Below are 24,829 nucleotides of genomic sequence, written 5' to 3' on the forward strand. Positions count from 1 at the left end.
GATCCTGGTATACAACACAGACAGGGGACAGATAGTGAAGAATATCTCGGCGGGAGTTCCACAAGGCTCCATCCTAGGTCCTACGCTTTGGAACACGATGTACGACGGTGTTCTAAGGCTGAAGCTACCCAGAGGTGTGGAGATCGTGGGCTTCGCGGACGACATCGTAACAACGGTAATCGGCGAGACGCTTCAGGAGGTGGAAATGTTGGCGACTGAGGCTGTAGACATGATCGGTAGTTGGATGGACAGCGTAAAGCTCCAGATGGCACATCACAAAACCGAGGTGCTGTTAGTGAGCAATTGTAAGGCAGTGCTGCGGGCAGAGGTATCGGTCGGAGGACATACCATCGTTTCGAAGCGGGCGGTGAAGTACCTCGGAGTCATGATCGACGACCGGCTGAACTTCAACCAGCACGTCGACTATGCATGTGGGAAGGCGTCAAAGGCCATCAACGTGGTGGCGAGGATCATGCCAAATAGCTTTGGCCCAAGCAGCAGCAAGAGGCGTCTCTTGGCAAGTGTATCTTCGTCGATACTGAGGTATGGTGGCCCTGCCTGGTTGGCGGCTCTGGAAACCCACCGAAATCGGAGGAAGCTGAACAGCACATTCCGACTCATGGCCATGCGAGTCGTAAGTGCTTATAGGACCATTTCGACAGAAGCTGTGTGTGTAATCGCCGGAATGATTCCCATCTGCATCACTCTGGCGGAAGATAGCGAGTGCTACAAGCGACGGGAAAGCAGAGGTATCCGGAAATTGATGAGAGCGGAGTCGTTGGACAAATGGCAGTATGAATGGGATACGGCAGAAAATGGTAGATGGACGTACAGGCTGATACCGGTACTTTCGACCTGGTTGAACAGGAAACACGGTGAAGTTAACTTTTACTTGACGCAGTTTCTGTCTGGGCATGGCTGTTTCAGGCAATATCTACACCGGTTCGGGCACGCAGTTTCACCCCTCTGTCCGGAGTGTGGAGATATGGAGGAAACACCGGAGCACGTCGTTTTTGTCTGTCCCAGGTTCACCGAAAGGCGCGAGGGGCTGCCTGCACTTCATGTCGAGAATATTGTGGAGAAGATGTGTCGCGACGAGATAATCTGGAATGCCGTGAGCAGTGCAATCACACAAATCATGTCGGAGCTGCAGCGAAGGTGGAGGGCTGACCAAAGTGCTGACAACGTTCGACGGTGAAAGGTGAACAACGGCGACGGCTGTTGCAAGAGATGGTACCTCACGAGAGTAGCTGTGACGGGGTGCGCGTTGTGTTGGAGGGCACCACCTAATCGGCTCTCCGCTGGGAAGAGAAATCCTGCGAGGGTGACTGTGACGGGGCGCGCGTCAAGTTGGAGGGCGCTTCCTAATCGGTGCACGTCTCGACAGGTAAACGGATACTGCCGCGGAGAACAGCAAAAGGCCTACCTGACAACGCCTGATCGTGGCCTGGATGGAGGAACACCGCGAACATTTCGAAGGAACGAGCATCAAGGATGAAGCCACGATCAAAATGGTGAATACCCCACGAGAGTAGCTGTGACGGAGTGCGCGTCAGGTTGGAGGGCACTGCCTAATCGGCGCTCCGTTGGGAAGAGAAATCCTGCGAGGGTGACTGTGACGGGGCGCGCGTCAAGTTGGAGGGCGCTTCCTAATCGGTTCACGTCTCGACAGGTGAGAAACCCCGCGAGGGTGGCTGTGACGGGTTGCGCGTCAAGTAGGAGGGCAATTCCTAATCGGTTCACGTCTCGACGGGTAAATTCAAAATGCCTGCGAAGAGGACATCAGCGCAGTGGAATTAATAACGAATGGAAAGAAAAAAATATTGAGAAAAAGGGAAGGACAACGCTAGTTAGCGTTGAAAACTCGAGAAGTGCATGAGCACAGCCGCCCCCTGAAGTAGTCGCCTAGATGTGGTCCCAGGGGGAATAAGGCAACGAGTAGAGGGCTTGGTTTTTGTGGGTGCGATCCCCACTCGACGTCTGGGTTAACCCTTCCCAGGTAAGGCTGGTAGAGCGTTCCTCACCTCTTAAAAAAAAAAAAAAAAAAAAAAAAATACCATTGGTCAACGACACTCCGTGGCAGTACGGATAACTAGGACATGTCCACGCAGGTGGAAGACAAAAACCTTTGACAAGGATCTTTTCATCGAAGCACTACGCGTGGAGAACGGCATATTGAACATGAACGCGGATGAACTGACGGAAACGCTAGCCATGGCGATATAACAATGCCAAGAAAAAGTGAACCCAGGTATAAGCGACCTCCAGCCTACTGGTGGAGTGAGACACTTGGCGTGCTTCGGGCCAACTGCCTCAGCGCCAGAAGACGCTTCCAACGGTCAAGCATAGACACCAGAGAAGAGCGGAGAGTGGAATTTAGAGAGGCTAGAACCACTCTTAAACGGGCGATTAAGCGGAGCAAATCTAATTGCTTCAGGGAGTTATGTCGGGACGTGGGGCAATGCTTACCGAGTGGTGATGGCGAAGCTCAGGGGCCCAACGACACCTTCCGAAATGTGTCCCGAAAAATTAAAAACTATCGTGAAAGGGTTATTTCCGCAGCACGACCCAACGACCTGGCCACCCACGCCATATGGAGAGGATGAGGATAGCATCGAACGCAGAGAGGTGACGAACGACGAGCTAGTTGCAGCTATTTTTTTTTTTTTTTTTTTTTATATAAATCGTTTATTTTTACAGGCTCAGTTACATTAGTTTAAAGGAGCCGAATTCTTAAGTATATGTTTTAAAACTATACATAAATAATTTTCCTAACACTATGGTTAGTAAGGTGGAAAACCGATTACTCGCGGTTTACTCGAGTTTAGAGGGTGACATCTTTCAGGAAAGGGATGGGATATAAGGGAATTGTTACAATGTTGATGATCACACTCGATTCTTAAATCTATTGTATATTTACATTTCAACTTATTTTACTGTTTATACCAAGGGGGCCAATCGCTCGCAATGGATGAAAAGGAGGGTATAAGGACATAGGTACAATCACACACGAAGATCGATAGCTTTAAGGAAAACATATATTTGGGTCATGTAATCAAGGTCTAACCGAGCCAACACATCTCTCACCGGCACATTGGGCTGTCTTCCTCGGGCCCGAAGGGAGTTTTCTAAATTCGATCTGGCGACAAGATACATCTCGCACGACCAAACAACATGCTCGATGTCGTGATAACCTTGACCACAGACGCAGAGATTGTTGCTGGAAAGATTGAAACGAAAGAGAAGCGCATCTAACGAACAGTGATTGGACATGAGTCGGGAGAAGGTGCGAATAAAGTCCCGACTCAAGTCCAGACTTTTGAACCACGGTTTGAGGCTAACCTTAGGGATAATCGAGTGAAACCACCGGCCCAATTCATCTTCGTTCCATTTGCGTTGCCAGTTAGCGATGGTATTTTTACGGACTAAAGAAAAAAATTCATTGAAGGCGATTTGACGCTGGTAAATGTCGCCTTCAATCGCACCTACCTTTGCTAATGAGTCAGCCCTCTCATTACCCGGAATTGAGCAATGTGAAGGGACCCAGACAAAGGTAATGACATAACAGCGTCTGGATAAAGCACTCAAAATTTCTCGTATTCTCTCAAGGAAGTACGGCGAGTGCTTTTCCGGCCTCACTGAACGGATAGCTTCGACAGAGCTAAGACTATCCGTTACAATGTAATAGTGTTCAACAGGTCGTGAGGCGACGCTGTCCAGCGCCCAGTATATCGCTGCCAATTCAGCAATATACACTGAGCAAGGATTCTGAAGACTGTGGGAGGTGCTAAAAATTTCGTTGAACACTCCAAATCCTGTGGACTCATTCATAGAGGACCCATCAGTAAAGTACATATTATCACAATTGATACCCCCATACTTTGAATCGAAGATCGTTGGAGCGATCCTCGACCGTTGATAATCTGAATATCCATGGATATCCTGTTTCATGGACAGATCAAAATGCACAGAGGAATTGATGTAGTCAGGAAAACAAACACGGTTGGGAGTATACGAAGAAGGATCAACCTGCATGGAGATGAATTCATGATATGAACTCATGAATCCGGAGTGAAAATTTAGCTCGATCAGCTGCTCAAAATTCCCGATCACCAATGGGTTCATAACCTTACACCGGATGAGGAACCGAAGAGATAATAAATTGAAGCGATCTTTTAGTGGGAGTAGGCCTGCCAAAACCTCGAGACTCATGGTATGCGTTGAGGGCATACATCCCAACGCAATACGGAGACAAAGATACTGAATTCGCTCGAGTTTAATGCGGTGTGTTTTGGCAGCTGATTGAAAACAGAAACTGCCATACTCCATCACTGAGAGAATAGTTGTTCGATACAACATTATAAGATCTTCGGGATGGGCTCCCCACCAGGTGCCGGTAATTGTACGGAGAAAGTTTATTCTTTGTTGACATTTTTTACTCAGATACCTAATATGGACCCCCCAAGTACATTTGGAGTCGAACCAGACCCCAAGATACTTGAATGACATAGCATGAGTGATCGGTTTACCCAAAAGTTGAAGCTTTGGTTTTGCTGGTCTATGCTTCCTAGAAAAAACCACCATCTCTGTTTTCTCCGTGGAGAATTCGATCCCTAGCCCAATGACCCAGGTTGAAAAATTGTTCAAAGTATCTTGTAAGGGTCCTTGCAGGTCGGATTCGTTTGATCCTACGACAGACACCACTCCATCATCTGCAAGTTGTCTTAGGCTGCAATTTTGTGTAAGGCAATTGTCGATGTCGCTTACATAGAAGTTGTACAAAAGGGGGCTTAAACATGAGCCCTGGGGGAGGCCCATGTAAGAGAACCGACTTACTGCCGAATCTCCGTGAGAAAAGTTCAAATGTTTCTCACAAAGCAAGTTATATAACATATTATTCAATAGAGGCGGCAGACCCCGAGAGTGTAATTTGTCTGACAAAACCTCTATTGAAACAGAATCAAAGGCCCCCTTTATGTCCAAGAATACTGAAGCCATTTGTTTTTTTTCGGCGTAAGCCATTTGAATTTCTGAAGAAAGCAACGCAAGACAATCATTCGTCCCCTTGCCCCTGCGGAACCCATATTGTGTATCTGAGAGTAAGGCATTCGTTTCAACCCAACGATCAAGGCGAAACAAGATCATTTTCTCCAACAATTTCCGTATACAAGACAGCATTGCTATTGGGCGGTACGAATTGAAGTCGGACGCGGGTTTTCCGGGTTTTTGAATAGCTATAACTCGTACTTGTCTCCAATCATCCGGAACAACATTATGCTCCAGAAACTTATTGAATAAATTCAACAAGCGATGTTTGGCCACATCGGGGAGGTTTTTCAACAAGTTGAACTTAATTCTATCCGATCCTGGAGCCGAATTGTTACTTGAAAGGAGAGCAAGAGAGAATTCTACCATCGAAAACTCGGAATCAAGATCGCACCTATCTTGTGGTATATCTCGAGCAATTCTTTGCACGGGAGCGAAATCGGGACAAACCTTTCGCGCAAAATTAAAAATCCATCGATGTGAATGTTCCTCGCTTTCATTCGATGAAGAGCGATTTCTCATGTTTCGAGCCACTTTCCATAATTTTTTCATTGACGTTTCTCGTGACAAACCTCCCACGAAATTTCGCCAATAAGCACGTTTTTTACCTTTGATCAAGTTTTTAAATTGATTTTCAAGGTCTAAATACGTTTGAAAATTGTCAATGGTTCCTCGTTTCCGAAAAGCTTTAAATGCATTCGATTTTTCTACATAAAGCTTTGAACATTGGCTATCCCACCATGGATTGGGAGGCCTTCGGTGAATGGTGGAACCTGGGATGGGTTTCGTTTGAGCGCGAACCGCGCTGTCATGGATCAAACGAGAAAGGAAGTTATACTCCTCCAATGGAGGTAAACCATCTCTGGAATTGATGGCTAGAGTAATCGCGTCCGCATATTTTTTCCAGTCAATGTGTCTTGTGAGGTCATATGCCATGTTTATAGATTCAGAAGAATTCGACCCAATGGTGATGGAAATTTTGATTGGCAAGTGATCACTACCGTTGGGATCCTGGATTACATTCCACTTGCAATCTAACGATAGTGAATTCGAGCAAAGCGAGAGGTCAAGAGCACTTGGGTTAGCAGGAGGTTTAGGCACACGTGTTGTTTCCCCAGTGTTCAAAACGGTCATATTGAAGCTGTTACAAAGGTCATATATCAACAATGAACGATTGTCGTCGTACTGTTCCCCCCAGGCAGTTCCGTGAGAGTTGAAGTCTCCCAAGATCAATCGTGGCTCAGGAAGGAGTGAGCACATGTCAACAAGTTGTTTGCGGCTAACCGCAGCTCTCGGAGGCCAATACAAGCTGACAATACAGAGGTCTTTGCCTTTAATGTTTGCATGACAAGCAACAGCTTCGATCCCTCCAATAGGTGGAAGGTCAATTCGGAAAAATGAGTGGCACTTATTGATCCCCAATAGCACCCCTCCGTATCTGTCATCACGGTCCAAGCGTATAATATTAAAATCGTGGAAAGAGAGATCATCTCGCGAAGAAAGCCAAGTTTCGGACAGAGCAAAAACATCACAATTGAACTTATGAATTAAAAATTTGAATGCATCCAATTTAGGGATAAGACTACGACAATTCCACTGTAAAACAGTGATATCTCCGACCTCTCTATTCAAATTAGACATCAAGAGAGATAATCATTGCAAGGAGGGGCCATGTTTGCATCAATTGTTGCAAAATTGTCTTTAGTACTGGAAGCATTGAGATGACAATGGTTCTGATGGAATCGGAAACATTAAAACACGTGAAGATTTGATCCACAAGGTCAGTCAACTTTATAAATCCCGATTGGGAAGTTGAGCTGGACGCAAAAAAAGGGACAGTTGGGGTTTTTGATGTCCCCTCGAGTGCTGGGTCGTTCGAAGGTGAACTATTCCCACGGAAGCCAGGAGGAACCTGATTTTGCTTGTCCGCTGCACTCGATATTTTAGGCAAGCTAACATGGGGTACCACCGATGGGACTTGTCGTTGAACTTTGGGAGTGGACACATTTTTGCGCCGGGAATTCCCTTTGAAAATAAACGGTGTGCCCTCGTTAGCTGTATCCGCTTCCAATTCGTCAACTGGCAGTGAAGCAAAGACATTGTTTGTTGGTAATGGTTGTTGAGCCAGTGGGGAAGCGCCCTTTAAGATATCCGCGAAAGTGCGTTTCGAGCGTTCCTTCAAAGAGCGCTTTTGTTTATCCCAGCGACTCTTGTAAGTTTCACAAGCTGAGAGCACGTGTGGGGATCCCCCGCAATATGGACACTTATGCTCAGTCGCACTGCAGGATTTCCCCTCATGTTGCTCTCCGCATGTGGCACAGCGCTCCTTGTTGGCGCAATAAGCTGCTGTATGACCAACTGACTTGCATTTGTTGCAAGTCATGGGCTTTGGCACGAAGAGTCGCACCGGCAGCCTCAATTTGTCCACCATAACGTAGTCAGGGAGGGCGGCACCAGCAAAAGTGACTCGAAACGAGTCGTACGGCGTAAATTTCTTTTCTACTCCTTCCTGGGTAACTTTTCCAAGTTGGCGACATTCCAAGATTTTGACTTCCATCGAAGGAAGCCTCTTGAACCTGCCAACTCCCATACTTTCTATAGTTTTGCACGTCAGACCCGTTTCAGATATAACGCCCCCAATTTCTACGTTATGGGAGGGAATAAAAACTCGATATTCGAGGATGAAATGCTTATCAGCAACAATATCGTTCGCGTCCTTTCGTTTAGTCACGACAACTCGCAGTTTGTTCGGTCTTACTTTGCAAATTTCCGAAACAGAGGTGTATCTTTTCAGATCTGTCATAATCTGTACGACCCTCAAGGCTTTACCATTAGGTTTGGGCCGGAAAAAAACAACCCAAGGACCAGCGTCAGGCGCATCGTCCGGATAAACCCTGACACGGGGAGCGGAAACAATAGGAGAGGAATTCGAGGACAAGGTTTGAGTGGGGACAGTAACATCAGAGGGGGGAAGGGATGTCGATGATTGGGTGGAAGTATTGGAGGAATCAGGGGAAAGGTTTGCAATCTTTTTTTTGGAGGGGGGCTTGGTAGTGTGAGTTGACTCGTCCCCAGAAGAAGAATCTTCGGGCATAGGAGTCCGTTTAAGGGACTTACTACACCCTGCTTGAGCAAGCGAGGGGGAGTCTGAAATGTCCATGTCTAGACCCCCACCCTCCTCCATTCTTAGAACGAACGATTATTATCTTTACAATTTTTTTATCTCACTTGTAAAAAAAAAAACTTAAATAAAATAAAAATAATCACATAAATTTGTTGTTCCGATATGCGCTCTGTTACCCTATTAAGGGAGACACAAAAGTCACGCGCTACGGAGACAACACAATAGCAGAAGTTATTGTTGTACTCAACTGAGCGTCAACCACGTGTTGACGATGCCGTTATGGTTATTGATCCACTACAGACGCCGATCCAGACCACTGCAGAGGCGCTGCTTCCTCGGTTCTGGCTGCTTTGGGCACTTTGGGCACTAATTCACCACAGAACACACGAGAAAAAAAACCAACTCGTTGGGGAGAAGAGAAAAAAAAACTTCGAGAACAATGCTTGAGGAGTGATGAATAGCACATCCAGCTCCATCAAGTTGTTAGCGAGGAATGAAGTTGCAGCTATGAAACGCCTCAAAACGAAGAAAGCGCCTGGCCCAGATGGAATACCCAACGTAGCTTTAAAAGCGGCAGTCCTAGCATTCCCTGATATGTTCAGGACAGCAATGCAGAAGTGTCTAGACGAATGCTACTTTCCGGATCGATGGAAGGTACAAAAGCTAGTACTACTGCCCAAACCAGGAAAGACGCCGGGTGATCCAGCATCGTATAGACCTATATGCCTGTTGGACACTCTGGGGAAACTTTTGGAGAGAATCATCCTCAATAGGCTGACGGAATGCACGGAGGGAGTTCGTGGACTGTCCGATAGTCAATTCGGATTTCGGAAAGGGAGATCCACGGTAGATGCCATTCGCATAGTGGTCGAAAGAGCAAACAGAGCATCCAAATAGAAGCTCAGAGGAAATCGATACTGCGCAGTGATAACGATCGACGTTAAGAACGCGTTCAATAGTGCCAGCTGGAAGGCCATCGCGACTGCGCTCCACACGATGAGAGTTCCTGACTATCTGTGTAGAATACTTAGGAGCTACTTCGAGAACCGTGTGCTGGTGTACGAGACAAACACGGGCCAGGCGCAAATTAAAACTACGGCTGGAGTTCCGCAGAGCTCTATCCTGGGTCCATCGCTCTGGAACAGTATGTACGATGGCGTACTAAAACTGAATCTGCCCAGAGGTGTGGAGATCATTGGCTTCGCGGATGACATTGTTATTCTCGTGACCGGAGAACGGGCCGAAATGCTCGCGACCGAGTCGTAGACATGATCGGAAGGTGGATGCAAAGTGTGAAACTGCAGATAGCCCACCACAAGACGGAAATGTTGATTGTCAGCAACCGCAGGGCGGTGCAACGTGCAGAAATCACCATCGGAGAGAACTTGATAACCTCGAAGCGAGATTTAAAATACCTGGGGGTGCAGATCGATGATCGACTGAACTTCAACAGTCACGTCGACTACGCTTGTAAGAAAGCAACGAAGACAATCAATGCACTGACACGAATCATGCCCAACAACTTTGGCCCAAGCAGCAGCAAGAGGCACCTTTTGGCTAGTGTCTCCTCATCGACATTACGATACGAGGGTCCAGCCTGGATCGCGGCGTTAGAAACTCAGCGGAACACGAGAAGGCTGAATAGTACGTACCGGCTCATGGCGATGCGAGTCGCGAGTGCGTACAGAACCATATCAACAGAAGCGGTCTGCGTCATAGCCAGGTTGGTACCTATCAACATCATCTTGGCGGAAGACAGCGAGTGCTATATGAGGAGGGGAACCAGAGGAATCCGGAAGCTAATGAGGGCAGAGTCGATGGCTAGGTGGCAGCAAGAGTGGAGTGCGGCTCAAAACGGCAGATGGACGCACAGGCTCATACCGACACTAATGGGCTGGGTAAACAGTGAATTTTCATCTAACGCAGTTTTTGTCTGGGCATGGCTGCTTCAGGTAGTATCTGCACCGGTTTGGACATGCAAGATCACCTCTTTGTCCGGAGTGTGGAGATGTGGAGGAAACACCGGAACACGTCGTATTTGTATGTCCAAGATTCACCACAAGGCGCGAGGGGCTGCCTACCCTTCATGCTGGGAACATCGTAGAAGAAATGTGTCGTGACGAGGGCACCTGGAACGCAGTGAACAGTGCAATCGTCCACATCATGTCCGAGCTACAGCGGAAGTGGAGGACCGACCAGCGTGCGGATAACGCCTGACTATAAAAGATGAACCACAGTGAGATCTGAAGCACCGGAGTACCCCACGAGAGCGGCCGTGACGGAGTGCGCGTTATGTTGGAGGGCACTACCTAATCGGCGCTCCGCTGGGAAGAGAAATCCTGCGAGGGTGACTGTGACGGGGCGCGCGTTACGTTGGAGGGCGCTTCCTAATCGGTTCACGTCTCGACAGGTGAGAAATCCCGCGAGGGTGGCTGTGACGGGTTGCACGTCAAGTTGGAGGGCAATTCCTAATCGGTACACGTCTCGACGGATAAGCGGAATCTGGCAAGAAGGATTGACAAATTGCTGTCAATGCCTCATGGTGGATTGTAAAGAAGATTACTGCGAGGACTTCGACGAAGCGAGCGCCTAGGAAGGCGTCACCAAATCGGTGTGTACCTCACGAGAGTTGCTGTGACGGAGTGCGCGTTATGTTGGAGGGCACTACCTAATCGGCGCTCCGTTGGGAAGAGAAATCCTGCGAGGGTGGCTGTGACGGGGCGCGCGTCAAGTTGGAGGGCGCTTCCTAATCGGTGCACGTCTTGACAGGTAAACGGATGCTGTCGCGAAGAACAAAAAAAAATGCCTGCCTGTCAACGCCTTATCGTGGCCTGGATGGAGGAACACTGCGAACATTTCGAAGGAGCGAGCATCATGGAGGAAGCCATCGACAAACTGGTGCATACCCCCACGAGAGTAGCTGTGACGGAGTGCGCGTCATGTTGGAGGGCACTACCTAATCGGCGCTCCGTTGGGAAGAGAAATCCTGCGAGGGTGACTGTGACGGGGCGCGCGTTAAGTTGGAGGGGCAAATGGATACCTGCAAAATGGTCATAAGCGTAGTGGAGAGCAACGAATGGTGAATAAGAATATAGAGAAAAAGGGAAGGATCAACGCTAGTTTGCGTTGAAAACTCGTGAAGTGCATGAGCACAGCCGCCCCCTGAAGTAGTCGCCTAGATGTGGTCCCGGGGGGAATGAGGCTACGAGTAGAGGGCTTGGTTTTTGTGGGTGCGATCCCCACTCGACGTAAGAAAATGTTTATTTCTCGTAAAATATAATTCCGACCAGTACGATACCCATGCCCAAATTGAATACGACCGCAAAGGGTTAAAGGAGGGTTGATTGTAATTCGTTCACAAATCGTCATCTCAAAAGCTAATCATGAATATGGTACAGATTTTTCCATAATAATTTTGCAGGTGACAATTGGTTTCAACTCAACTCATTTTATGCGTTTGATGCAGAATTTTTTTTAGAAACATTACCCTGCAAAATGATATTTTCGGAATTGGTTTTTTGAACGCCCTAACTTGGACCGCCCTAATCAAGCTATCATAAAAATATTAAGAATATCTGTAAACTTTCCTGAAAACATGCATCTAAAACTAATTTTATTTATTTACCCCTAACTTGGACCGCCCTAATCAAACTTTCATAAAAATATCAAGAATATCGGCAAACTTTCCTGAAGTCATGCATCTAAAACTAATTTTATTTATTTGGCCAGCATTTGTACGAAGTCGTCCGCTGCGCAGTCGGTTCCCCAGACTTCGATTGGCAACTTGCACACAAAATAATTCTCATAGAAAGCTTCTTTCTATATAGAGAATGTTTTCTTCACACGAAACCAAGGATTATTTAATCAGACTTGCAAAACGTGCAAGAACTCATAGCCTCTTAGTTCATGCAATCTTTGTGATGCGAACTAGATTTCAAGTTCGTTTCTGTGAAAAAGTATTCTACGAAGAAATGGTTTAGGATGGATAATTTTCTTCCGTGCATGAAAAGAAACGAAACGGAAGCAATGAATGCTGCGACATCGGGTGATATGTTTGTACATCATGTTCTTGAATTATAAACATCGTGTTGTGTTCGCATGTTGTGTTTGTGTGTTCGGGTTTGGGATAGACATCCAACACTAGCGAAAATCATGTTCGAGTTCAAACAAAAACATGGAATTTTCACATCGCGTGGATATGTGTAAGTGTTTTTCGGAAGACTGCTTCACAGTCACCATCGGGGGGTTTCTCATCTGTCGAGACTTGCACTGATTACGAGAAGTGCCCTCCAACGTGACACGCACTCCGTCACAGCTACTCTCGTGGGGTTTGCATCGATTGGAATACGCCCTCGTTGTTCCTATCTCCGTTGAACCGACCCTCGCAGTGTCCCACCTTCCATTTCACGACCAGGCGTTGCCAGCACGCACTTTGTTGTTCACTCCACCGCTTACATTCCATTTCGCCAGTTATCCGACGAGGCGTGTACCCACTCCCGCTGCAGCTCAGACATGATTTGTGTGATTGGGCTGATCACGGCATTCCAGATACCCTTGCCACGACACACTTCAGTCACAATATTCCCAACATGGAGGGCAGGCAGCTCCTCACGTCTTGCGACGAATCTGGGACAGAAAAAAACGACGTGCTTCGGTGTTTCCTCGACATCTCCACACTCTGGACAGAAGGGTGACATTGAGTGCCCGAATCGATTTAAATATTGCCCAGACAGGAACGTACAAAATTAACGCTCCGTGCTTTCTGTTCAATTAGGTCGATAGTACCGGAATAAGCCTGTACGTCCATTCACCGTTCTCCGTCGTGTCCCATTCATACTGCTATTTATCCATCGACTCAATTCTAATCAATTTCTGGATACCTCTGGTTTGCCTCCGCTTGTAGAACGCAGGTATTCCACCAAAGTAATGCAGATACGAATAATCCCGGCGATTACAAACACAGCTTCTGATGAGATGGACTCATGATTTGCAAGGCCATGAACCGAAATGTGCTGTACAGGATCGACGTTGATGGCCTTTGCCGTCTTCACACTAGCATAGTCGATATGCTGATTGAAATTTAGCCGGTATTAATCATAGCTCCAGAGTGTTTTACTTAACGATGGTACGTTCTCCGACCGAAATTACTACCAGCGGTACTGTTTCGCGATTGCTCAGTCTCAGTCGCCAACAGCGTTTTGTTGATAATCGTGGTTACGATGTCGTCCACGATCTCCACACTTCTGGGTAGCTGCAGCGTAGCTACCGTCGTACATCGTGTTCCAATGTTTTGGACCTATGATGGAACCTTGTGGAACTCCCGCCGAAATGTTCTTCAGTTTCTGCCCTCTTTCTGTATTGTATACCAAGATGCGATTCTGGAAATTACCTGGAAGTATCCTGTAGAGGTAGCCAGGGACCTTCAATTTGCGTAACGCCTCGGCGCACAGGATGTTCAGGGCATCTAGGATCGTGTGTTTCACCGCATTCCGCGCGCGGATCATTGCTCTGGCAACGCGATAAGATACCAGTTTCGTATGCTCGCCGGTGCCACTATTTCGCGTGTGCTTTTCTAACATGTGTTTTTATGAAGTTTCTTGAAGCATTTTTAACGGAGAATTTTCATTCGTTGTCAGTTTCAAAATTTGGTTGGTTGAGTATGTGTTAACTCCACACAAAGTAAGTACTATTTTGGAAGTTTAATTTTGCTTCGGATGGACTTATAAAACTTGCCTCGCATTTCCCCGCAAAACTTTTTTAATGAAGGTGTTCCCTCAAATTGTCTTTTATTACTCAGCACTTAAGTTTTTCATCCGAAAGCCACCACCTCTGGGTAACCGGAAACATGCATTTTGATACCAAACACGATAAAAACTGAAAATCTTGAACTTTGTCTCCTTGCCAATACCGACACCTCCCCCCTACCCTTTTGGTTTTTGGTGAAACAGAGTTGAAAAATAAACTCAGCGTATCCGAAAACATACATTCTTCTTCTTCTTCTTTGTTTTTAAGAGGCTTTAAACTTTGCAGTTCATTCGCCTCTAACATACATTTTAATACCAAACACGATAAAAACTGAAAATTTTGAACTTTTCAAATTTCAATTTGTTTTTTTTTTCAAATAACTCGAGAATGGCTGCATTTAGAAGAAGATTGATAAACAGCTTTCTTATTTTAAATTACATCAGGATTCATAATTTGTGGCTAAAATTGATCGGTAACATACAAAAATTCGATGTTACGAAAATTCATAAAAATTCGATGTTCCACGACGTTTGTCAAAAATAGTTTTACCATCTTGGACTCATTTTTTAAAATTTTCTAAATAACTTCTATTTAATATGGAAAAATAAAAAAAATATATATATATATTTTAGATATTGCTGATATTAGATATTAAAGTTTTTTTTATAAATAAAAAAAGAGTACTAAATTTTTTCTCAGTGTAATTTTTTTCATATTTTAACATCAATACACTATAACTCTTTCTAAGACACTGTTTCGATTCAACTCATAGTTTTTGAGATATGAATTATCGAAGATTTCTCTTACTAAAATCAATACGCCCTTTTCAAAAACTACACTTGAAAAAAATCCCAATTACTGTGGAAAACTCATATTTCCTCCAACCCAAACGGAATACAAACTTTCATTCAAATCAAAAATACTCATGTTTTGTCATTTGTCGATTTCATTTGGAATTACATCTTTTAAGTAGCAAAAAAACGCTGCTACTTTCGCTGAATCGTCACTCAAGACATCTCGTATACTCCCGCTCATTCCGTGGAGGTTTCGCAGATTATTATATTTCGGGTAACCACACAGGAAGTGTTGGACGAAGTTGTGAACTTGGCAGTCGTCGCAGAGTAACCCTTGAATTTTCTGAGAAATTGCCCTCTCTCTGCGAACCACATTTCAATCCAAAGGGTGCGAAAAGAGTTGGTGATCCACAACTTCACGTCGTCCAGCGGCTCGTCCCGAGTGAAAAACGGTCAGGTGTGACCGATTCCGGCAAATCGGTTGACCGCTTCATTCCTTGCGATGCCGTTGTGTCCGGAGACCCACATGAGCACAGTGTCGGGCAATAGGTACTTCCTGATGATCTGTACCCATGAAGTTTGGACCCGGTCGCACCGATGGCACTCGCCGAATCGGAGACGACCAACAACGGCTTGGAAGATGAAATTGTGGTTGTTTCGAAGATGCCAACCACCTCGGCCGAAGACCTGGTAGATGTCCGCGAGTTTCTTGCTGGAAATTAGACTATTATTACTATCACTTACCCCAAATCCAACTCCTGATGGTTCTTTTGTGCCGTCCGAATATCTGATCTCGTGGAGACGGTATTTTTCTTCTATGATTCCTCATGGAAAACTCGGGAGTTGATATTACCAACTTTGACCGGTGTGCGGTGAAGTTCTCGATGAAGTGTAGTAATTTACCGTCTACCCCCCAATCTGTTAAAGTTTTCAGCACTACCATGTCCTGTTGTATGCCTTTTCCAGCTCCAGTGTAACCATTTTCATATGCTGACGGTTCCTGTTGGCTTCGACTATCACGTATCCGAAGGTCACGAAGTAATTGTTGGTACCCATACACGGATGGAAGGCGAACTGTTGATAGTCGGTACCAAGATCTTTCTGGAATGCTTGTTGCTCACCTTGTGATTTGATATTGCTGGTACTCTTTGTGGCCACTCGAGGCTATCTTTACATTCTTCCGCTTCTCGTGTACACAATCTCCTCTCCATCGTTTGTTGGAGCATGTTCAAAGTTTCCCATATTTTTGTGTTCCCCACCGGACCACTATTTCCTATCGTTGTACATAGTCGCTTTTTGTCGCCAAGGATTTACCGAGACAAAGGCAGTTGCATCATTAACTCACGCGCCGTTTCAGGAAGGGTCAGCCATCCTTACTCAGGGAGCAGAATATCACGAATGTTTAGCATCGAATTTAATTCGTTTCCTCATCTTTTCCGTTTTCCATGCCATAACCAGTTTGTCGCAATCAGGATCTAATTGTCGTCGATGGTAATGTGCCTCGTCCTCGTGTAAAACTCCCGTCCCGGAGTTTGCTCGAGGTTGTTTTTTTCCAAAACATATATTTTTATCACGGCTCATATGGCGTTAACCTGACGTGGCCGGGAGTTCAATATTAATATGTAAACGATTACTAGCCGCCAAAGTGCTCGAAGTTCTATTTTACCAATTTTGAGAAATAATAATAATAATCATAATGTAGTAACAAGTATTTTAGGTGAAGGGTGTGTAAGTAATTTTATTGTGTTTTTTTCGATTAGGTTTGATGTGCTGGTGAATGGAGGTGGGGCAGTAACATTACAATTCCAAAGATCACCATTTAGACCGCTAACTCGAACTGTATTCGTTCCATGGAATCAGGTTGGTTTCTTTGATGTGTGGCCTTTTGAGCAACAACAAACCCACTGATTATGTTTTACAGATAGTTGTTCTTCCTCCAGTACAAATGCAACTGAATGATGAAGATGAACAATCCAGGTTGACTGTCAAGTAAGTCCGATTCTCTGTTTTGAACAAAATCATGCGACCGTATCTTCTCCATCCTGTTCTTAAATGACGCTTCCTAGAGAAACTTTGCCTTCGCAACATAGTTTTATTCCTAGAATTTTCATTCATACTCATTCAAGATTGTGTGATTTTTGTGTATTATATATTTTGTATATTGTGTATGTTTTGTGTATTTTGATTTTTCAAAGACATATCTTTTCGCCAGGCCTGTTCCATCAAATCCAGCATATAGCTTCCTCAGCACTTCACAATACCGATTCCTGGAAGACAATCCCTCGCCGGTAGTAATATGTCTGGAACATGAACATGAGCTTTTGAAACCGCAGCTTACAAGCACGTGGATGCCAAATGGTGTTGGCTCTATGCCAGGAAAAAGTGTGATATTTGCTGAAACTCAGGTGAGTGAACATTTTTTTCTGAAATCAACTTATAGTTAATGGATGGTTAAATCCACTATACTCAGTCTACACCAGTATTTATCTTTTAGATTCATTTCAAACCAACATTTAAATTGATGTTTTTTGCTCGCCTTCCTCTGCAGATCGTACAGGAATCAATTCGGATACCAGGCTCGAACCTGTATCTAACGTATCAATCATCGCAAGCGTCAGGATACAAAAGCATCGTACGTATGCAATTAACTCACGATAAGATTCCGGAAACCTTAACACATGTTCACATCGGGGTTCAAATCGAGGGATCACTTCACGTAAAAACATATGAGGCCGATCCCAACTTGAGTTACATCTTTGCATGGAACAAACGTAACGTGTATAAACAAAAAGTTTATGGCACAGCCGTTGCCCGTATTTCTATTGGCTATCAACATTCCACCTGTAAAGACATTGTGTGGGAAACACAGACAGCGAAGCTGCAAGGATTTGATGTCGACATTTCGGATATTGGCGGCTGGGGTCTCGATATACATCATCATTACAATTTTCACGAAGGTATACTTCAGAAAGGTGACGGCACAACTCTGCACCTGAAAGAATATCCGCGAATCGTTAAACAGATAATGGGGGATGGCCAACAACGCCCGCTTATATGCAAGGATCATTGTAACGGATTATCAAAACACGCCAAACTTTTAACTCCTGTAGCCCTCACTTCAGGACCAGATGGTAGTCTTTATGTCGGCGATTTCAACATGGTTCGTAGAATCACCACCAATGGCAGTGTTTTTACCGTACTTGAGCTTGAAACCACGCAAGTTGCTTATCAGTACTACCTAAGCGTTTCACCAGCAGATGGACATCTCTACATATCGGATCCCGAGAAGCACAGAATCTTGAGAGTTGTTCAATTGGAAAATGTTCCGGATCCAAGCTCTAACAGTGACGTGGTAGTTGGAAGCGGTCAACGTTGTATTCCTGGGGATGAAGAGAATTGCGGTGATGGCGGTCCTGCCAAACAAGCCAGATTATCTCATCCAAAAGGCATTACGATTGCAGCTGACAAAACAATGTATATAGCAGACGGAACAAATATCCGTGCGGTTGATCCAAAGGGAATAATACACACCCTAATAGGCCATCATGGGCATCATAACCACTGGAGCCCCGCTCCATGCCGTGGAGCATTGCTGGCAACCAGAGCTCAATTGCAATGGCCTACGGGACTTGCATTGAACCCATTAGACGGATCGTTGCATTTTATCGACGATCGACTTGTACTAAAACTAACTGCGGACATGAAAATAAAAGTCGTCGCTGGGGTACCTTTGCATTGCAACGGAAATGATGAACATAACAAAACAACTTCGGAAGATGTCCTCGGCACAGTTGTGGCAATGGATTTTGCGCCTTCTGGTGATCTATACATAGCAGACACAGATTCAAGACGGGTAAATTCCATACGCGTTGTTGATTCAGCTGGAAATATGCGTTCATTTGCGGGCAAGCTGGAAAATGGAATGTAAGATTAGCGTCATTATTTCATTCCAATTATAAAATGTACCGAATTGATAAACTTCGTTTTTTTTTTGTTCAGGCAAACATGTGAGTGCTACAATGGCAGCAGTAATCCGAACACAATGGTCAATAATTACAGCACAATGACGCCTACAACCAAGGGCCCAATCAAATATGGCAGTAATGGAGGGCTCTCCACTACCACTTCTATGCAACAGAACCCTTCTGTGATGATGATGATGACCGGGTGTTCGTGTAACAATTACGGAAATTTCCCGAGCGGGGCTGCCAAAAGTAGAAAAGAAGAGGTGTCAGCTCCACAATCGGAAACAATTCTGTCATCAAACATCAAATTTCAAGCAATTTCGGCCATTGCTGTTGCGCAAGATGGCGTCATCAATATTGCCGATCAAGGTACATTAATTCGTTATTTCGAAATTCGACTATCGTCAGTCCTACTTTCTGCTTGTTCTTTTATTTCATTATAAACTCTAATAGAAGGGTGTCACGATTAAAATTTGAATGCGTGTAATTTGAAAGTGACAAAATTTTAAGAAAAAAATAATCCAATCCAGTGCTTCAATCCATTTATAATAATTTATTTGCATTTTTCTAAGAAATTTATAACATCTGTAGTTAAAACAATAGTCATTTATTAAAAAATATGTTTTAAGCATACTTGACAAATGACGCGACAAAAATTAAGATCGGTTTTAAAATTAGGGTAAAAAAATAAAGACAAGAAAACTCATACCGTTAAAAGCTTCTAGGGTTCGACATGGATTCCACCAGCTTCTGGCACGTGGTGACCGGGATGGTGTACCAACAAGCTTGGATTCTATCCAACAGTTGCTGCTTATTCTTCGACTTCTCCGTGTACACCGATCTTTTTACGATCTCCCATAGGTTCTCTATAGGGTTTAGTTCCGGTGACTGCGGTGGCCACTCCATGACATCGACTTTGTTATCCTGGAACCACTTTTGACGGTCTTGGCAGTGTGCTTCGGATCGTTATCCTGCATAAACTGCCATTTTAGGGGCATCTCCCAATCTTCTTGTGACAGCATAACATCCCTTAGGATTTGGGCGTAGAGGTACTGTTACTTCGTTGGGATGGGGTTTACTGTTTGGAGGTCTTCGTAGAAGAAATCACCAAGGTTCTCGATGATATCAGCTCACCATACATTTGTTCCTATTAACCCGCAACCATTATTGTCACACCATGTCAATACCACATTTAAATCGTTCTATTTATAAAAAAATGCAAATCCAAAATGGCTGTCAACACAAAATGGCGCCATATATATTTTTTTTCAAAACCTCATCAATATGGGTATCAAATAAAAGTGCTCGACTAGTAGAACATAGCAGATCATGGAAAATCCAAATCCAAGATGAACGCAGTCCCCATTTAACTAATTACTTTGAAAATAGTTTCATTAAGCTTGACCTGTTTGTATGTATGTTTGAATGTTTGATTATTTGTCCCACATTAATAGAAAATTGAACCCGTTCTTGTTGACTGATTGATCTGAAATTTGGAAGACATCTTTAATTCTACTGTGATTATAAAACTGCGTATTCCATGATCTTGAAAAAATCAATTTGGCCGCCCCTAAAAATTGACTGAATAGCTTGACTTGGATAACGCAAAACATGATAAACAACATAAATTTAAAAGGGTCGCCGCCACTAAATGGTTGACTATGTATTTTTAACAATCCCCCCAATATTGGTATTTTTTTTTTATTTAAATCATTTATTTTCAATTGGCTCAGCAACGTTAAGCATCAATGAGCCGTGTTTGTGAATAGGGAAAAGCCCTTGTGAGTAGAACTATGCAAATGTTCTTTTTCAAAAAGGCATAAAAACCCTATAGATTTTTCAAGAAATGATACAATATAAATAATTATATAACAATACATAATAAAATAATATTTGAGGCTTCTTCTTGAGGATTTTTTGATAGAGTTAACCACCTCCTTGAAGATTGCGTGCGAATGCGTGAATCTGAATGTGTTTAAGTTCTGAGGGAAATAGTTGGAGAAAAATGAAAACATTAAAACCATAGATTATTGGTAAATAATAGAATTATTAATAACAAAAAACAAAAAAAGTTGGAGATGTAAACGATAATTCAAAATAACAGAAAAAATACACACATACTCCTACTTGAAAGTGTATGGACTTGAGGAAATAATATATCAACGAAATAGCATCGAGATTGCGTGTAGCCAGAACGTCGCGGATCGAAACATAGGGTGTCATTCCCTTTTCGCGGAAATTTTCTATTAAAGATAACCTGTTATTTTGAAAATCAGAGCAATACCACACAATGTGATCAATATCGTGATAACTTATACCGCAAACACATAAGTTACTATCACTAATATTAATTCGGAAAAGATGTGCATTCGAGGAATAATGATTAGACATTAGTCTGCACACTACCCGTATGAAATCACGAGAATAATTATATCCTTTGAACCATGATTTGAGGGAAACTTTAGGAATGATAGAATACAGCCACCGACCTTTATCACTTCCATTCCAACTTGTCTGCCAAGATTCAAGTGCACGTTCACGAGGAATATTGAGATATTCATCAAAAGTAATGGGCCTATGAAATAAGACTCCTTCCATAGCGCCCTTTTTAGCTAGAAAATCTGCTTTTTCATTTCCTGGTATCGAACAATGAGAGGGAATCCATACAAAAGTGATATTAAATGATCTACTCATCAAAACACTTAAAAGCTGTTGGATTCCACACAAGAAATACGAAGAATATCTAGACCTTACCGAACGAAGTGCCTCTAAAGAGCTGAGACTATCAGAAAAGATGTAAAAATGTTCGGGTGACAAGGACTGAATATGTTGTAAAGCAGTGTATATCGCAGCCAATTCCGCAACAAACACCGAACAAGGTAAACTAAGCTTACGGAATGTGGAGAAGTCAATTATTAATACCCCAAAGCCTGTGGAACCATGAAGACTGGATCCATCAGTAAAAAAAGTTTTGGTTGAGTCAATATGTTTATATCTTGACAAGAATATTGCAGGCATAACTATTTGGCGGAGATCACCTGAAATACCACTAACATAAACTTTCATTGTCAAGTCAATTAATAGAAGGATTGAACAAAATTGAAGGAATGGATTGGAAACCAGATGAATCCGATGGGCTTTCCAGGGTCAGAAATTCATGATATAGTAACATTCGCTTAGATTGAGTACCTAAGGTTAGCATTTTTTCAAAGTTTGCTATCACTATCGGATTGAGTGTTTCACAACGAATCAAAAAACGGAATGATAACTCGAAAAAGCGCACAGAAAGAGGAAGGATGCCAGCTAAAATTTCTAGGCTCATTGTATGCGCTGACTGCATACATCCTAGAGCAATACGCAAACAGCGATATTGAATTCTCTCCAGTTGCAGAATATGAGTACGGGCAGCGGATCTGAAGCAAAAACTTCCATACTCCATAACAGATAGAACGGTTGTTTATACAACCTAATTAAGTCGTCAGGATGGGCCCCCCACCAAGTCCCTGTTATGGATCGAAGAAAATTTATTCGTTTCTGACATTTTTGTTTCAAGTAGCCTATGTGTTTACCCCATGTGCCTCTGGAGTCAAACACAACTCCTAAATACTTGAATGACAAAGAGAGCCTAATTGTTCTACCCAAAAGTTTAAGTTGCAGTTGAGCAGGATGGTGTTTTCTTGAAAACACAACCATCTCTGACTTTTCAGTAGAAAACTCAAAACCCAATTTACAAGCCCAATCAACCAAATTATCAAGAGAAATCTGCAAGGGATTATACAGATCAATACTGTCTTTGTCCATTACCGACACTACGCAATCATCTGCATATTGTCTCAAAGTACAATTACCTGATAAACAAACATCAATGTCATTTACATAAAAGTTGTAAAGGATTGGACTAAGACATGAGCCTTGAGGGAGACCCATGTAGCTAATTCGTAAAACTGACGAAGAACCATGGGAAAAACTCATATGTTTTTCACGCATAAGGTAAAAACGAAAACTATTTAATTTTGGAGAAAACCCATTTAGATGAAGTTTTTTAAAAAGAACCTCAATGGAAACTGAATCAAAGGCACCCTTGATGTCTAGGAACACTGATGCCATTTGTTGCTTTTTACTCAAGGCGATGTCAACCTCTGATGAAAGCAGAGCAAGACAATCATTAGATCCTTTGCCTCTACGAAACCCGAACTGCGAAGGTGAGAGAAGGTTGTTGGATTCTATCCAGCTGTCTAAGCGACTTATAATCATTTTCTCTAATAATTTGCGAATGCAAGAAAGCATTGCTATTGGTCTATCAGAATTATAATCAGACGCAGGTTTACCAGGTTTCAGAATAGCTATAACTTTGATCTGTCGCCACTCATGTGGAACAACGTTCTGCTCAAGAAAAACATTGAACAATTTTAACAAACGTTTCTTCGCATTATCAGGAAGGTTTTTCAATAAGTTGAGTTTGATCCTATCTGACCCCGGAGCCGAATTGTAACATGACAGAAGTGCAAGCGAAAATTCAGCCATACTGAATGGAGGAGCAATATCATCAGATGTCTCCAGGAAGGGAGGTGGAGCGGGGGCTGAATCTGGGCATATCTTCTTGGCAAAGTTAAAAATCCACCTTTCAGAATATTCAATCTGTTCATTTGAATGAGAAGAATTTCTCATTTGTCTGGCAACTCTCCAAAGAGTGCTCAAAGAAGACTCTCGGGAAAGCCCATTCACAAAATTACGCCAATAACCTCTTTTTTGGCTTTTATGAAATTTTGAATTTACGCTCCAGATAAATGTAATTGTCGTAACGTTCGCAGGAACCCGATTTACGCCAATCCTTGAACGCATTCGATTTTTCTTTATAAAGATCTGTGCAATCTTGATCCCACCACAGATTAGGAGGACGACTGCGAAACGAATTCCCAGGAAAACGTTTCGTCTGAGCATCAATAGCACTATCATGAATTAATCCAGCTAGAAAATTATACTCTTCTAACGGGGGTAACTCATGAACTAATGCCACTGATTCTGAAATAATTGAAGAATATCTCTTCCAATCAATGTTTCTAGATAAATCATGCTGAACATTCATAGTTCCTGACGATTCAGAATAATTCGAAATAGAAACGGTGATTGGCAAATGATCACTTCCATATGGATCTTGGATAACCTTCAAATAACAATCTAATGATAAAGAGGAAGAACAAAGGGATAGATCTAAGCGACTTGCGCGGCCTGGTGATGGAGCAATTCTTGTTATATCACCTGTATTCAAAATTGTCATGTTGAATTCATCGCATAGATCATAAATAGAATTAGCTCTGCGATCGTCAAAAGACTCACCCCAACCAATTCCATGTGAGTTGAAATCTCCTAAAATAAGATGAGGTTGCGGTAGAAGCTCAATTATATTCACAAGGTTTCGATAATTAAGCATTGTACTTGGAGGAATATAAATAGAAGCAATGCACAAATCTCTACCCTTGATACGTGCCTGACACGCAAGAATTTCAATTCCTGTGACTAAAGGCAAGGGAATCCTGTAAAATGGATAGCATTTTTTAATACCTATGAGAACTCCTCCATAGGAATCATCACGGTCTAAACGAATAATATTGAAATCATGGATGTTTAACACATTGTCCGAACGAAGCCATATTTCAGATAAAGCAAACACATCACAATTCAAAAAATGATGCATTTGCTTGAAAGAGTCAAGTTTTGGTAGAAGACTTCTACAATTCCACTGTAAAATAGTAGATTTCTCTGACTCATTCAATAAATTAGGCATCGAAATTAATGAAGGAGAGGAGGGGCCACTTTGAAACCATTTGCTTAGCTAACTGACTGATAGTAGGGAGCCAAGCAGAAATGAGACATTTCATTGAATCTGAAATTCCGAAAATATCAAAGATCCATCCAACAATCGAAGAAAAAGAAATACCTCCTGTAAATGACTGGGGTTCAGGAGCCGATTGAGAAGCGAATCTGGAATGACATGACAATTCAGGGAAATGAACGTCATAGTTAGAGGATCCCCAACCAGGAGGGTGATTGTTGGAAGGAGCAGAAAAATGAGAAGAAGCTTCTGGTTGATTAGAGGATAACCCTCTTTTTTTAGCAGGCTTGGAGGAGGAAGTATTTTTTCTCTTTCTAGCTCT

At 43.4% G+C, this 24,829-nt stretch overlaps 1 protein-coding gene across 17 annotated transcripts in view; it reads left to right on the forward strand.

Moving 5' to 3' along the window:
- The window catches only part of LOC129762448 (teneurin-a), a 305,694-nt gene that overhangs the window by 220,155 nt on the left and 60,710 nt on the right, over nt 1–24,829 (forward strand). For all 17 annotated transcript variants that reach the window (XM_055760685.1, XM_055760686.1, XM_055760687.1 and 14 more), the window contains 5 exons: nt 16,470–16,569; nt 16,631–16,698; nt 16,922–17,114; nt 17,258–18,633; nt 18,709–19,043. In XM_055760685.1, coding sequence (XP_055616660.1) covers nt 16,470–16,569; nt 16,631–16,698; nt 16,922–17,114; nt 17,258–18,633; nt 18,709–19,043 — 2,072 coding nt within the window. The remainder of the gene's footprint in view (nt 1–16,469; nt 16,570–16,630; nt 16,699–16,921; nt 17,115–17,257; nt 18,634–18,708; nt 19,044–24,829) is intronic.

This window comes from Toxorhynchites rutilus, chromosome 1 (genome assembly GCF_029784135.1).
Source record: "Toxorhynchites rutilus septentrionalis strain SRP chromosome 1, ASM2978413v1, whole genome shotgun sequence".
NCBI classification, from domain to species: Eukaryota; Metazoa; Arthropoda; class Insecta; order Diptera; family Culicidae; genus Toxorhynchites; species Toxorhynchites rutilus.